The 17,626-nt window shown below is 38.6% G+C and overlaps 1 protein-coding gene across 5 annotated transcripts in view; it reads right to left on the reverse strand.

The window, feature by feature from the left end:
• EHBP1 (EH domain binding protein 1) overlaps positions 1-17,626 on the reverse strand; it is a 350,658-nt gene that overhangs the window by 58,236 nt on the left and 274,796 nt on the right. For all 5 annotated transcript variants that reach the window (XM_049857490.1, XM_049857491.1, XM_049857487.1 and 2 more), the window contains one exon: positions 7,869-8,016. In XM_049857490.1, the coding sequence (XP_049713447.1) occupies positions 7,869-8,016 (148 nt within the window). The remainder of the gene's footprint in view (positions 1-7,868; positions 8,017-17,626) is intronic.

Genomic DNA, 17,626 nt, shown 5'->3' on the forward strand with positions numbered 1-17,626 from the left:
CAGAGGGAAAGTATTATAATGACACGTGCAAAGAGCTGGAGATGGAAAACCAAAAGGGAAGAACACGCTCGGCATTTCTCAAGCTGAAAGAACTGAACAAAAAACTCAAGCCTTGAGTTGCAATAGTGAAGGATTCCATGGGGAAAATATTAAACGACACAGGAAGCATCAAAAGAAGATGGAAGGAATACACAGAGTCATTATACCAAAAAGAATCAGTCGATATTCAACCATTTCAAGAGGTGGCATATGATCAGGAACCGATGGTACTGAAGAAAGAAGTCCTAGCTGCTCTGAAGGCACTGGCAAAAAACAAGGCTCCAGGAACTGATGGAATATCAATTGAGATGTTTCAACAAACAGATGCAGCGCTTGAGGTGCTCACTGGTCCATGCCAAGAAATATGGAAGACAGCTTCCTGGCCAACTGACTGGAAGAGATCCATATTTATGCCTATTCCCAAGAAAGGTGATCCAACCGAATGTGGAAATTATAGAACAATACCATTAATATCACACGCCAGCAAAATTTTTCTGAAGATCATTCAAAAATGGCTGCAGGAGTATATCAACAGGGAACTGCCAGAAATTTAGGCTGGTTTCAGAAGAGGACGTGGAACCAGGGATAACGCTGCTGATGTCAGATGGATCCTGGCTGAAAGCAGAGAATACCAGAAGGATGTTTACCTGTGTTTTATTGACTATGCAAAGGCATTCCACTGTGGGGATCATAACAAACTATGGATAACAAAGAATGGGAATTCCAGAACACTTAATTGTGCTCATGAGGAACCTTTACATAGATCAAGACGCAGTTGCTTGGACAGAACAAGGGGATATTGATTGGTTTAAAGTCAGGAAAGGTGTGAGTCAGGGTTGTATCCTTTCACCATACCTATTTTATCTGTATGCTGAACAAATAATATGAGAAGCTGGACTATATGAAGAAGAACGGGGCATCAGGATTGGAGGAAGACTCATTAACAACCTGCGTTATACAGATGACACAACCTTCCTTGCTCAAAGTGAAAAGGACTTGAAGCACTTACTAACGAAGATCAAAGACCACAGCCTTCAGTATGGATTGCACCTCAACATAAAGAAAACAAAAATCCTCACAACTGGACCAGTGAGCAACATCATGATAAATGGAGAAAAGGCTGATGCTGTCAAGGATTTCATTCTACTTGGATCCACAAGCAACAGCCATGGAAGCAGCAGTTAAGAAATCAATAGACATATTGCATTGGGCAAATCTGCTGCAAAGGACCTCTTCAAAGTGCTGAAGAGCAACGATGTCACCCTGAAGACTAAGGTGTGCATGACCCAAGCCATGGTATTTTCAGTCACATCATATGCATGTGAAAGCTGGACAATGAATAAGGAAGACCGAAGAAGAGCTGATGCCTTTGAATTGTGGTGTTGGCGAAGAATATTGAATATACCACGGACTGCCAAAAGAATGAACAAATCTGTTGTAGAAGAAGTGCAGCCAGAATGCTCCTTAGAGGCAAGGATAGTGAGACTGGGTCTTACATACTTTGGACATGTTGTCAGGAGGGATCAGTCCCTGGAGGAGGACATCATGCTTGGCAGAGTACAGGGTCAGCGGAAAAGAGGAAGACCCTCAACGAGGTGGATTGACACAGTGGCTGCTACAATGAGCTCAAGCATAACAACGATTGTAAGGATGGCACAGGACTGGGCAGTGTTTCGTTCTGTTGTGCGTAGGGTCGCTATGAGTCGGAACTGACTCGAAGGCACGTGAACAACAACAATATCTAGAGTGAAAGCACAAAATGTAACATTCATGCATTTACTTTTTCAGGAAACTTTGATTGTATACTGTACCTGCAATTTGCAAAACACTGTGCAAGATGTTCAGGAAATAACAAGTTGTACAAGAATTTATTCTGTCTTAAAGGTAGATGTTCACATTACTACAATACCATGTAGGACCAGTAAGTGTTAGAGGGTAAAAATAAGGTACATTGCACATTTAAAGGATGGAAAGATTAACTCTTTGCCAATGGCACCACGAATTGTTTCTTGGAAGAGTTAACCTTTTAATTGGGTCTTACAGGAGCCCTGATGGTGCAGTGGTTAAGAGCTACAGCTGCTAACCAAAAGGTCAGCAGTTCAAATCCCCCAGCTGCTCCTTGGAAACCCTATGGGGCAGTTTCTCTCTGTTCTATAGGGTTACTGTGAGTCAGAATTGACTCAGTGGCAACGGGTTGGGTTTGGTTTGGTTTTTAGAGAAGTATAATATTTCAAGAGGTACAACTGCGGGAAGGACATTACAGGTATGAAAGCAGGAAAGGGTAGGATATGTTTACAGAATGATAATAAAGTCTTACTTGTCTCAAACATGATCTATTTAAAGGAAAACAAGAGAAGGCAAGACTTGAAAGGTAAAACTACAGGCAGCCCTGAAGGCCAGGCTGGGAAGTTTAAATTGTACTCGGTAGGAATGGAGGAGTGTCCCTGGGTGGTGCAAATGGTTAAGTGCTTGACTACTTGCCAAAAGGTTTGATTTGAATGTACCCAGAGGTGCCTTGGAAGATCTGCTTTCAAAAGCTTTTGAAAACAGCCTTGAAAACCTTATGAAACAGTTCTGCTCTGCACACGCGGGGTCGCCATGAGTCGGAGTCGACTTGACGGCAACTAACAACAACAGCAAAAAATAATAACACTTATTCCTTTATAGTTTGTTTAGAATAAGATAAGCCTCACTGAGGCTCTAACATGATCGGCACTGTGATGTAGAAGATTAATTTAAAAGTAGTCTATAGGAGCGGCTTTCAACCAAAGTGCCTTATTGTAATCAGTTGTGAGGTATGTATAAAATAATTAGTAGTAATATAAGCACTGAGGCTTATGTCTTTTCTAAATTAGAGCAGCTTCAACATTGTTTCTATACTGTTACTCTTACATTCTAATAGGTGGTCTAGGGATTACACACTAGAGTGTACTATGCATGTAACATCAGCCTTCATGCAAAACTGCTTACCTAGATGTCAAACTGGAGAACAGAAAGGTTGGAAGTAGGAAATCCAGGTTAGAGACTTATGGCTTCCAGGCAAGCAGTAAGGAGAGCCTCTTAGAAACCCTGGTGGCGCAGTGGTTAAGAGTGTGGCTGCTAATCAAAAGATCGGCAGTTCGAATCCACCAGGCACTCCTTGGAAAGCCTGTCAGGCAGTTCTACTCTGTCCTCCAGGGTCGCTATGAGTCGGAATTGACTCAGCAGCAATGGGTTTCACTTTTTTGGTTAACTTGGGATAAAAGAATTCAGGAGTGGGTATGACATGATTTGAAACTGACTGGATACTGAGTAGTGGGGGGAGGGATACTGGGGAAAGGAAGTGTGAAGGAGAAGCCAAAATCAACTCTCCAGCCTGAGTGTCTAAAAAGATTGCAGTGCCATGAAAACAGGTAAGTCTGGAAATGTGGTCGGATATGGGTACTTGCAGGTTCCAGTGATACGCAGAAAACTGTAGCTCTTTTTATTACCCACTTATACAGTACCGGGTTCCTATGTGATGTTAAACAGGTGCCATTCATTTTATTTCCCAGCTAAATGAAATCTCTGTCTATACTACCACTCACCAGTAATGCTGAGCAGGTTAACTCAATGTTTATATATATGTATTGCTAACCTTAGATAAAAGGATTACTATTTGGGAGGGCAAGAGTAAAAATTGATCTCCTATAAAGCTCAGGTCTTCTTAAGAATGGATTTCCACTTTTTTTCCAATCACTGACTTCAGTTTTATGATGAACCCCTGAATTCAACAGCTAATGTTGCACATTTCTTAACACCTGTGGAAAAGCTCTAAACGGATTCTCTAGCAGAATGGGAGTGTGTGTGTGTGTGCGCGCATACATATGCTTACGTTTTCTGTGTGTGTGTTTAAGAAACTAGATATTAAAAATGAATCTTTATGGTTAACCATTGAAAACTTAGGTTTTAGCAAAGCAGAAAGGAAATTAGAGATTTATTACATAATACCAATATTAAAATAAAACATATTATTAATAGAAACAAAATAAAAATTATTGAAGGCCAGTAATATTTTATTTTGACTCAACATATTTATATAAATCCATTTTCTATAACTAAAATAATAAGTATTATGCAGGCACACAACCACTATCATGGACAAAATAAAAAAAGTTTCATTTATTCAGTCATAATGCAAAGTACAAGTGCCCATACACCATTCACAAAAATCTAACATTTATTTGGCCAAAATAAAAACCTTAATAAATTCCCAAAACAGAAATTTAGGCCACATTCTCAGACCACAATACCATACAACTAAAAACAAAACACCAGGCATTTCCCCAAACACCTTTGCTCTATGGGATCAATACAATAAAATGAACCTACAAGTCTGTCACATAGTTAGAATAAGGATTTAAAAATGAGACCATTACAGGTCTGTAACTACAGACTGATGCAAAATTGAAAAAAAAAAAAATGTGCAGCACACCTAGGGACAGAACATCCAATAAACAAGGTAAGCAGGGCTTACTTGTGCTTACTTACTAATCTGTAGTGAACAATTTCATAATTTTTTCACCACATCAAAGATTCTGCTTCTAGGTATTGCATCTGTCCTCTCCCAACCCCATAGCACCTTTCTACAGAATCACAGCCTCTTTTCAAATTTACAACCCCTGACAGGGGCAGATGACTCAGTAAGCAAGGTAAGCACGGGTTTACTTGTGCTTACTTAATCTTTAGTGAATGATTTCACTAACCTGTGCTAACGTTGCTTATTTGGATAATCCACCCCTGAGCGCACCCCAATATCATCTGATTCTGTCCTAAACCCTACAAGTAAGTCAAATGGAGGATAGTAAAAGCAAGGACAAGGTGTGATTCTGTTATTATACAAGAATTAGGCTATGTCTGCTTGCAATTGGGTTGCTTAAATACATGGCTGTACATGACCTAAAATACCTTGCATGTATTTTCTGTGGACACCGTGAAGCTTTAAGACACCTTACCTCGAGCTTAGTAAGCTTCCTCTCCTCACTGAGGCAGGTTGTTGCTTGAGAACAAAAAACAAGCAAGCTTTCATGTAAGTTCAGACAATAGGTCTTAGTGGTGAGCGTGTTCAACACACTGCCCAGGCTGTGTTTCTGCCTTATTATTTTACGTACAACATTCTGCCCTTTTCTTTATGACACCCTCTTCTCTGTCACTCTGGACCACTGCTTCCAACTCTTCCTTTTCTACTACTCTATCTAGGCTGGTCCCAAATCATTTCTTCCTCCTCCTTTCACACTATTACCTAGCAAAGCTTCCTTTCTCAGACCTGGTGATTCCCACTAGTCTTTGGAAAAGTGGACACTAATTTATTCTTTCCTCTGATTTGTCAACCTCACAGGGGCATTTTAATTTAAGAATTACTCTTGTGAATCCAAGTGAATTACTAATTTGCTACAATGCAAGGGTCAAGCAAACTACAGACCAGGGACCAAACCAAGCCCACTGCCTTTTTTTTTGTAAACAATAGCCACACCTGTTCACTTACATATCTTCCAGGGAGCTTTCCTGCTACATCCAAGGGCAGAGTTGAGTGGTTGTGACAAGAGACCACACAGCCTACAAAGCATAAAACATTTACTTTGGCCCTTTACAGGAAAGGTTTGCTGAGTCCTGGTCACAGTGGTGGGCACTGCTCGACACGTAAATGCATAGGTATGAATGGTTGAACTTCAGGTAGGAATTCTACCCTTTCCCTTTTTCAGCCCTAGCCTCACCAGCTTAACTTTAGACCTTGAGGCCAGAGCACACTGGGTCTGATCCATACATCTTTAGGAAGAGAGGCCAGTACCCTCCTCTGACGACAGGGAATAGGTCTCCTCCACCTGTTTTAGTTCAACCTTAGCTCTAAGAGCCCAACATCTGATACATTACTGCTTCCAGCATCCAAGGTAAGGCGTGTCCTATGGGAGACGTGGACCATCGTCACTTTGGTACCCTTAGGGAATAGATTCTAGGTACTTTAGCAGTTTTCATAAGTCTGTCAAACCCTTCGCCCTCTCCATCTCACCTGGCTTCCCCATTCTAATCTGTACTCCTTTGCTAGCTCCCCAGTGCAATCCTCACTTCTCTACTTCGTTGGCTGTTGAATGTTAAAATTCAGGTCTTCGAGTTCTCTAATTACCAAGTAGGAAAGCTACCTATTTTGGGGTCCTAAAACTGGCAAAGTCTGTCTGCCTAGTCTAGTCCTGGTTAGATTACAGAGACAGGACCAGCTACATAGCTGACCCATCCCATACCATTAATTAAAAATGCTTCCTTCTTAGCCTTCCCAGAGTTTACAGCCCATAAGCATTGCTATCTGCACACCATTGAAAAAAAAAACTTAACAGATACTAGGTACATTTCCACCCTATTACTACTCTTCTCCTCCATGGCTTTATGATGCCATAGGAAGGTGGCAGTAGGAGTTTTAAAACAGTCTGTATGGAGGAAAAAAAAAAATCTGATAAATTGGGGGTTTTCCATCATCCAGACATAAAGGAGGCAAAGACTGTTAGATATACTTAGAAAATCTAGAATTTTTATGATATCAAAAAAGTACCTTGTTATAAATGATAAATTAAAGCAAACAGCATTATGCAAATGTAGCTGTGAGTAGTTTCTGATGTTATATAAAACTGTAGTAGAGAAATAGTGTAGAAATTGCAATACTAATTCTAAATGATAGGAGTTGAAAAGGTAAGATGAGGGATTTCACTAAGATATAAAAATTCTGATAAGACCAGAGGGACAGATACATAACTATTTGGGAAATAAGCTTCAGATTTATGGGATGGAAGGTTAGATACTATAGGCATTAGACAGAACTCTCTACAACAGTAAACTTTAATATAAGAAGTCAATTAGAAATAACGGCAATAAGTTTGTCTTTACTTTGAAGAAAGTTATCATTAACCTCCAAACAGCTTACCTATGTTTCTGCTCTCTAAGGTCTTACTTGAGTCCTCACTTGCCTACTCTTTAGGGTGATCTTAGCAGTCTACGATATACTCAGGATAAGTTTGGTAGATTAATAGGTTATATATCTCTAAGAAGAAAAAAAACCTTCACACTTCTTGGATGTAATCTTCTTAAATAAAAATGAGAAGCCTTCCAAAATCAAGGCACCCAAATTGAGCACTGAGAGGCAAAATTAAACCTCTCTTCAATTATAAGTATAGGCCATATCCCAACAGCAAGCTTAGAATCATCATTTCTGCAGACACTGAAGAAGACCCTTGTGGAGTAAGGAGACTAGGAAGAAGCGGACATGGGACTTACTCATCTGAGTAACCCTGACAAGAAACTTTAGTTGATATCTTGAGGTTCACGTGAAAGTACCGTAACTCAAATTATACTGGTAGGGTACTAAACAATAAGTTGTATCCAGTAAATGAAAAATTCTTATACGTCAGGCTATAATGCCAGAGCATCTTTAAAGTTACTTTCTAAAGATCTGCTTCAAAGTGAAAATCCTTCATTTCAAAACGCACCATTTAGATGTTGAAGACTTGATTGCAATTTACTCACTCTTGGTACAATTAAGGAAGCATCATGGTGTATCACATGGTGTACATGAATTTCCTGAAAAAGCAATATTCTAAGAAAGTACTTCTCAACTGCTAAAAATTAAACCAAAACTTTGATTTGGAAAACAGCAACAGTTATTGTCTGATTTACTATGCTTCCTTTAGGTTTTCTGCACCATATTAATAAGTTAGAAACTTTATGTATTTGATGTAACATTTTGAAGTAAGAATAAAAAGTCCCAAAAGGTCCACTGCAGATTTCTGGGTTGTCTGTAGAATATGATACGAGATTCTTTAACTCACCTCCAGATGCCTTTGACCTTTCTTTCAACTTTTCTGCAGCCATTTCACCATAGCTGGGAAGTTCTGACATCTTCACTCCAGATCGAGCTTCTGCTATTAGCTGACGAGCTCTCTCTCTCAGCTGCCGACGTCGCTCTTCATCTTGCTGCTAAGATATATTGAACAGTTGCCAACTCAGTAATTGACAGAAATGCAATTTCATTTTCAATCTGATCATCATGATAGTAACTGGTTTAGAGCATGGTGCTTGGCCCACATTATAAATAGGATGCTCTATATCAGCTGGATGTCACACCATTTTTAAAAGACATCCTAGCATCAGATTATTTTTTTAACATTTACAAATTATTGAACTAAAATGGCCATTAAAAATTTAAACTAGATTTTAAAGAATGTTTGGCAATATGTATTACTAAGAAAATACCAAAAATTATTTTTAATAAAATAATCAGGCTTCTTATAGAAAAGAACCATAATACTGACAACAGAATTTCAATTAATACATTATTTTTTTGAGAATAGAATTTAACTTGCTATTTTGTGATACAAGCATACAGAACTAGCTACAAGATACCTTTGACAGCAGAAAATGCTGTTAGACAATATTGATCAAATATAGAGAATGGTTAAGTATTTTTAGGGGCTGGAGTAGAGGTAGGGATAGTATTATCAGTTACACAACTCTGATTTTAAAACTAACAATAACAATAACCCAGTAATGACATGAAATTATATATGATAACTCCCTCCCCCCCACCAGATACACACTAAGAAAAGTAAAATCTGATGTAGTTTCTGACATTTAAAGTAACTAAAAACTACAGAGAATTAAATAACTAAAATAGCTTTTGCCTACTAAAAAAGGATCATTATGAATCACAAATAATGTGAAATTGCTCTCTAAACTGGAAAGCATATAAAATAAGGCATGATTATAACAAACCAGAGCCCCAACATACCTTTGCAGGGTTATCTCCCCTAACCCTCCCAACCTCCATAAAACCTCACATCAATTTATACAGAATTGCCTGCATCATGTAGTTTCATGCCTCTGTGGCTTTGAATGTCATTTCTTCTTCATGGGATGTTCTCTCATCTTATTTAACTTCTACTCATTCCTCAAGATTCAGTTTAAATTCACTAAACCTCCTTGGACCATCTTTCCCTCCTCCTGGTGGAATTCAGAGCTCTTTCCTCTACGTTAATACAGTACTCTGTATGTGTGTGTTTGTTTTTTTAAACAATACTTGTCAAGTTACTTTGTAACTCTGGGCAGATGCCTCCTTCCCACTAAATTCTAACTACTTGAAGGCAGGAGCTATCTTTTTGATTTATCTGTGCATCTCTGTCCTTACTACACACCTTGGCACCATGCTAGGTGCTATCAAAAATTCAGCATGAATAACCTATGATTTATGCTTTCAAAAGGTTACAACATACAGGGAAGGAAAAAAATAGTCACTGCAAAGAGAGATCCATCAAAATGCTGCAAGAACTTGGGAGAAAGGAAGTATTTTCGGCTGAAGGGCAAACAAACAGAAGGCATCACAGTAAAAATGGCTTTTTAGTTTGGCCTGAAGAATGAGTAGAATTTGGGTGGGTAGAGACAGGGCTGGGGATAGTTAGGTCAGTATAGAAGGTGGAGACTGGGAGGTAGGAATAGTACTACAAAGAAAGAGAGAAAAGAAAGTATATTGGGGGAAAAGAATGCAGTCGTGTTTTCCTGAGTAAAGGGCAAAATAGTGATGGAAAGACAAGAAAAACTGTTGAGTAGATGGACTTAGAAGGCCATGTCCAACAAGGTGAAGTGCTTATATTTTATTCTAAAGACAGTAGGGGCCAACTAAAGTCCCCCCCCCATCCCACCCCATTGTTGTTTTTGTCTAGGAGAATTGACCAAACAGAGGGGTACCTGACAGGATTAATTTGGCAATAATGTAGAAGTTAGGTTGGCATAGAGGGAATGCAAAGAGACTGGTTGGGAGGCTTTTGTAACAGTCCAAGGACACTGTAGTGAGATGCAGGACTAGGAAGGTGGCAATGGGAATAGAAAGAGATGCGTATAAAAAACATATTAGAGGTAGAATTGATACCTGTACGAATTCTTGGTGAATGATTAGATGTGGAGAGAGGAAAAAAAATGACTCAGAAGTTTTAAACTTGGACAACTAGCAGAATTGTGACACTAACTATGAAAATAGAAAAGTTAACAAGACATATAAGAAGGAGGGGAGAGGTTTGGGGTAAGACAGGCTGAGTTTGAGGCGCTGGCAGGACTTCTGAGTAAAGATGTTAGTAGGTAGTTTGAAAAGCGAAAATCATACTAGAAGGTGAGGTCAGAAACATAAATAGGCTTTAGAATGATCAAATTATGACTAAGACAGCTGATGCTGAAGTTATAGGGCTATATGAAAGCCCCCGAAGAGATAGAGTAGAGAGATAGGATGGCCACTGACTAAAACTTGGAAAACATCTGTATTTAGATAAGAAGAGGAAAAGGGGATAAAGAAATAGGAGGAAGAGAACTAAACGCTGATATATCAAGAGAATCAAAGTAGAAGAGGCTTTCAAGAAAAAAAAGGAGTAATCAACTGCAGGAAAGGTTAGAGGTTGATGAGTCTGAAAATTTAAGCAAGGGCAATCAGCTTGGTGAGCAATGTCATTAGAGACAGCAGAAGGAACTAGATGAGTGGAGCTCAAGTCTAGGCAATTCTGTCACAAACTTTGAGGTCGTTAGAAATAAGGCTGTCGAAATTAACGGGAGTGTCAAATGGACCCAAGGACAAGCTTAAAATTCCCAGTGGACAAACTGGGACAATTTCTGTATAAAAAAGAACAACGGCTACAGTGAATCTAATCAATGAAATCACATATTGAATAATTGAAAATTCATGAGTTCATTACGATATTCAAAAAGTAGAACGGAAAAACTCATTTGTTACCATTTGAAGCAACTTTTAAAATAACTTTGAAAATTAGTAACTAAAAGAATCAAGCAATTACCTTGTCTTTTCAGTAGCAACTGAATTTTAGGGTAACTAAATAGCCCCATTCAATGAAAGAAAGCTCTACTTTACAAAATAATGCCAACTAATAAATGCAAAATGAATGATAAAATTATAAAAATATCACTTTGCAAATCATAATGCAATGGCTGGTTCTGGTAAAGATTAGCAACTGTTATGAAAGCTCTTAGGTAAATGTATGATGGGGAACTAGACACTCATACTCTGCTGTGGTACACTCTACTTTCCACAGATAGCTGCACCAATCTCTCCCATCCCACATGCCTTCTGCTGGGACTGTGCTACCCCCTCATCAAGACATGGAGTCTAATTCTTCTCCCCTTGAATCTGGGTTGGCCTTAGTGACTTGTATGTAATTAACAGAATGTGGAAGTACTGCTGGTAATTTCCAAGGTTAGGTCAGAAAAGCCCATACTCCTTCAGCCTATTTCTCTTTAAATTCTTGCTTTCGGTACTCTTGCTGGGAACCCAACTGCCATGCTGAGAGGAGCCCAAGCCACGTGCAGGTGCTCCAGTGCACAATCCCAGCAGAGTTCAACCTTGAGTCAGCCCAGCTCAGGTGCCAGACATGTGAATGAGGAAGCCTTCAGATGATGTCAGCCTCCAGCCATTTGGAGTCACCCCCAACTGTTCAAGTTTTCTGAGCTGAGGCCCCAGATAATGTGGAACAGAAAAAAGGCATTCCCATTGTGCCCTGTCTGAACTCCTGACCCACAGAATCTGTGATCACAGTAACAAGACTTTTTTTTTTCCCTTAGTACTACTAAGTTTGGGGTGGTCTGTTACACGGCAATGATAATTGGAAGATATTCTTAAGTAACACATACAGATTACTTTCTAGGTGCAAGGGGATAACCTAGTTATAAATCAGAGTGTTAACACCTAATCTAGTGGTCAGTTTCAGTACCACTAACGTTAGGTCAATCATATGTGTTTTTGATGTGAAGCCCATGAAGTATATATTACCCATATACTCTACCCAAAACGTTCAAAGTGAATCCACTAAGCCTTCCGATACAATTTCCAGTTAATCAGAAGTAGAGGGGATACAGAAACGTGTTGAACAACACAGCAAGGAAGCAATCTAATAAATCCGAAAGGTAGGATATTCAGGTCAACTTTAACAAGCTATAGCTATGAAAACAAATCAACCAATGAACATCAACAACATACAACCAGTCAACCGCCATGACCAACAACAAAGCTGACTTAACAAGCAGATGCAATGTATAGTCCTGGATTGACACTGGTTTTGACAAATCAGCTCTAAGGAACATTGCTGAGTCAATTAGACAAAACTGAATATAATCATAGTGTTAAATGAGAAGAAATGCAACTGGACTGAAAAAAAATTAGTTAATAGAATAGTATGTACAGCAATAACTTCATATCATTTTTGGCAAACAAATACACATGTAAATATATATATACATACATACATATATACACACACATATATATACACACACGTATATATCATATACACATTGGTGTTGTTAGGTGCTGTTGAGTCAGTTCTGACTCATATAAATATATATTTATAGTATATATGTATATATATATAAGGTATATATATATATACTATATAAAAGAAAAAATCAAACTCATTGCCGTTGAGACGATTCCAACTCATAGTGACTCTATAGGACAGAGCAGAACTGCCCCATAAGGTTCCAAGGAGCAGCTGCTGATTTGAACTGCTGGCCTTTTGGTTAGCAGCTGTAACTCTTAACCACTGTGGCACCAGGCTTCATATATATCTATATCTGTATCTATATATATCCCCCACTCATCTATCAGTTTGTCGTAGACATGGGAATTCCAGAACACTTAATTGTGCTCATGAGGAACCTGTACATGGATCAAGAGCCAAGCATTCAAACAGAATAAGGGGATACTGCATGGTTTCAAGTCAGGAAAGGCGTGCGTCAGGGCTGTATCCTTTCACCATACCTATGCAAACTGTATGCTGAGAAAATAATCCAAGAAGCTGGACTATATGAAGAAGAAAATCACATCAGGATTGGAGGAAGACTCATTAACAACCTACGTTATGCAGATGACACAACTTTGCTTGCTGAAAGTGAAGAGGACCTGAAGCACTTACTGATGAAAATCAAATACCATAGCCTTCAGTATGGATTACACCTCAACATAGAGAAAACAGAAATCCTCACAACTGGACCAATAAGCAACATCATGATAAACGGACAAAAGATTGAGGTTATCAAGGATTTCATTTTACTTGGATCCACAAGCAACACCCATGGAAGCAACAGTCAAGAAATCAAAAGATGCATTGCATTGGGCAAATCTACTTCAAAAGGCCTCTTTAAAGTGTTGAAAAGCAAAGATGTTACCTTGAGGACTAGGTGCACCTGACCCAAGCAATGGTGTTTTCAATCACCTCATATGCATGCGAAAGCTGGACAATGAATAAGGAAGACTGTAGAAGAATTGACGCCTTTGAATTGTGGTGCTGGTGAAGAATATTGAATATACCATGAACTGCTGAAAGAATGAACAAATCTGTCTCGGAAGAAGTACAACCAGAATGCTCTTAGAAGCAAGGATGGCGAGACAACGTCTCACATACTTGAACATGTTATCAGGAGGGATCAGTCCCTGGAGAAAGACATCATGCCTAGTAGAGGGTCTGCAAAAGAGAGGAAGACCCTCAACGATATGGACTGACACAGCGGCTGCAAAATGGGCTCAAGCATGGCAAAAATTCTGAGCATGGCGCAGGACAGGGCGGTGCTTCCTTCTGTTATGTAAAGGGTTGCTATGAGTATAGAACCGACTCGATGGCACCTAACAACAACATATATATACATATGTAGGATAATTTGGAAGGGTATACACAAAGTTGTCATGTTAAAGATCTCTGGTTGTGGAAATGTGATATTTTAATTTGTCTGGATTTTCTAATTTTCTATAATGCAGATGGGTTACTCCTATAAGAAGAGTGATTTGTAAAAAAAGAATCCTGAGAGAAGGAAGGAAAGATGAGATTGTAGGCTTCCTCGGATGGTGGAAGGGGCAAAGGAAGAACGTTAGGTCTAACAGATTCAGGGGTAGCTTTCTTCATATTTAGAGACTAAAGCTCATTTGTAGGCAGAGGAGTGGCAGGCAGTGGGCAGAGTGAGACTAAAGATGCAGGGATAATCTACAGAAATACTGCGTTCACTATCAGTATTTCTGAACTTGGAAAATACACTAGGAATAAAAGGAAATGCAGGTTTGATAATGATGATGATGATGGTTGCTAATGTTTCCTGAGCTTTTATGTGCTAAGTGCTTTATATACATTATCTCATTTAATTTTCACAACCTCCTTTTTACTAAAGGCAATATTTAGGCTTAAAGTCACAAGGTCACAAAGAACTGATGTTGGAGCCAGGAGTCCAGCCCAGGTCTGTTTGACTCCACAGCCGTTACTCTTAACCACCAAAGTATTTGATCCCAAAAGTATCAAATTACATGACCAATTGAGGAAAAATGAGCTTTTACTAAACTTTCATCTTTCAAACTTAAGAAAAGTTAAGAGCTCTAATAAAAACCATTATTTGATATGCCTCAGGCAACTAGGTTTTAAGTGAATTTCACCGCGTGAATAATAAATTTTTGCAGAGCTGGAATTCCAGTGATTCAAACTAAGATGAAGTGGTCTGAGGATATCTTAACTGAGTTAAAATGAAAGAAGCGATTCTAGCTTTCTGAATATGAAATGGAAACCTATTTTTTTTTCCTCACAAGCTACCAGCTCCCTTCTCCGGAACTAACACTGCCCATCTGCAAACGTTTCTGAGAGCTTACCATGAGTGCAATTGAAAGCAGGCAATCATTAATAAAACCAACTCTAAATACTAATTAGGGACACTTTATCAATTTCCATGTAAATTGTTTGTTTGTACCTATTTACCCATCATTGTTCTCTATACAATAGAAAAAAATGCAAATGAACAAATCAGAATGCAGCCCTAATGGGGCTTTCTGTTTATAACCATTAGCCCAGAGGTGTGCTGTAATTCAATTCTCAAGTAGCAAGATTTAGCCTCATTAACAGACTGCAAGGGCAGGTTACAACTCATAAAACCCTACAGTAAACAAAGTTTATGGACACAGCACAAAATCTTGAGCCTGATTGACAGAATTCTAGTTCCCTATCAGATCGCCTTGATTTACTTTTCTGCTAACGTCCTAACACCACAGAGACAGTTTTGCTTGGGCCTAGAGCTCTCCAGTGGGATGGCAGATCTGCATTGTTTGTTTTCTCACCTTTTAACTTCCCTTAAGACAAAGAGAACCAACTGTGAAAATAAAAGTTAATTGTTAAGGTCACATGGAAAAGATGTAATTATAGCAATTGATTATGCAATCCAGTTTAGTTTGACAGCATTAATTTCCAGATTCATCATAAATAAAATGATTTCATTTGAATTTTCATATGTATGCCCCATTAAAAGTCAGTTTTTGCAGTAATATTTTAAGATTGAATAGCAATAAAAGCTACGCAAAATAACCATATTGCTTACATCCAAGGGATAAAATGACAAAGTAGCAACAATGGTTGTTTCACTGATTTTGTACAGCATTCAGCACGAGCTTGCTCAGTACATACATAATGACTACTTCTGACAATGATGGTTTGACAAAACCTATCCAAGTATAGAGGTGTGTTTTTGCTATTTGCTTTGACCATTCTGCATTACAGGAAGATAGTGACTCACGGTAGAAAATCATTCATTCACTATGTCTGCTGGGGGGAAAAGTAATCTTTTCACTGGAGAGGGCTGCACAGGTAAGGCAACTTAGGAAACTACTGTCATTAAAAAGTCTACTTGAAAAATTTGATACACAGGAAACCTAAGTATCTTTCATTTACCTCTGTGGTCTAAACAAACTTGACTAAATTAAAGCAGCCAGGCCTCCTATTTCTAAGATTGGGTCTGATGACACTTACCTTTTTCTATATAGTATTATAGCAAAACCTGTGAAAGCCAGAACCTGTGTAAGGTGGAAACCTGTCAGAGAAGGAAAACTCAAATAGCTTCCACTAAAACAAGTGATAGAAAAGTTGCAAGACCTGGAAAAACAAGGCAGTTTGGGCTCTCACAGGTTTCATTGTACTTAGGGCTAGAAGAGTTATATAGGCTAAATCTAGCTTTTGTAAAATGGACATACTCTTTGGAAGGTTTTATGGAAGCTGTGTTTCTGGGAGGTCTCCCTCCCTGTTACCATCTTTTTATAAGTTATAACAGATTTTTGAGTAAATACATTTCTGCCTGGTGCACAGTGCCCTCGCATGTGTTCTCTCATTTCCTCTTGACAACCCCGCGAGGTAGCTACTATTTGACAGAAACCAGATCCTGCACCTACATACACTGCCCAGGGTCATACATCTTGTAAACGGCACAGTAAGAATCAAAATCGGTGTTCATTTGATTTCGAAGCCTTTGTCCTATCTATTGCATCACTGTTGTCAGAGTAGTTTTCTGAGGCCTTACTTTTATTGTTTTTTTTAAAATCACAGTTCTTTACTAACACTTGGGCTATACAAATCAGGTTAAATTCCCCTTCGTGCTACTGAATACAGACAGGTGATGAGAAACTAGTTTGTTCACATTTATTTAAAACTTAGGTTCCTGACCTCAAATTATAAACCTTGAGGAAACTGCTGAATGTAGCACATTTAAGCTTTGCGTTTCTCTTTGCTACCACATCTTCAGAAGGCAAAAGTCCTGTTATGGTGCAAAAAAAAGGCCCATATTTCAAGACAATGCATTTAAAATATTCAAATATGGACGATGAATCAGAACTAACCACATTGGACATACACTGAAAAAATATTTAGCCCAGCATATCTTCAAGTTACTATTTTTCTTATCATTCTGAAATGGTCTACAATCTGTTATAGATAGATGCACAAGTGAAACTTGACAATTTAAGGACAAACTCTTCAGGAATAAGTAATGTAATTCCTTGTTTCCTTTCCATAACAATGTATTGGTATGCAATTTTTATATTTCACAGTTCACCGACATCTAGGCAAGCTTTCTTCCACTGCTTCAATGGTGCTACTTTTAATTTTATCCTCCTTAGTCGTAGTAATTAAAGTGATCAGCAGTGGCATCCCAGAGGCTTTGACACAGCTACAACCCCCTAGCAGACTTTTGCTTTCAAGGGGAAGGGGAAGAAAAAGCCTAGAGTTTCATTTCACAGAGAACAAGAAAATCAAGCTTCTCCAATCCTCAACTTCATTCACTTGTTCTTTCAGCAGCCTTTGGGTCTTAGGAATCAAATAAAAATGGCTGCCATGGGGGGTCCTTTTTATACTTGCCGCAAACATCACCAACCGACATTTACTTTAGCCAAAAAAATGATGCCATGGATTTGTGAAGGTGAATGAGAACAGGAGAAACTGTCAGTCGGCATAGCTGCTGAGATCATTACCCACCCAAGGGTCCTGCATAACATTAGATATTTTTATTCAATCAGCGGGGGAAAAAAAACAGATTGAGAAGTCTTTCTGTTTAAGAAACATATGTCTGATCCAGACACGTTTTCATGAAATAAGCTTTAACAAAACTTAAAAAATACATTATTTCCAATAATGCAGTTTGCATCCTTACCCTTTGTAAAATTGTGTTTCTAATAGAACAAAGCACCCTATTTCCATTAAAAGCAAGCAAATAACAAAAACCATAATTCCATATCCTTCACGTCCCT

This window comes from Elephas maximus, chromosome 17 (genome assembly GCF_024166365.1).
Source record: "Elephas maximus indicus isolate mEleMax1 chromosome 17, mEleMax1 primary haplotype, whole genome shotgun sequence".
Lineage (NCBI taxonomy): Eukaryota > Metazoa > Chordata > Mammalia > Proboscidea > Elephantidae > Elephas > Elephas maximus.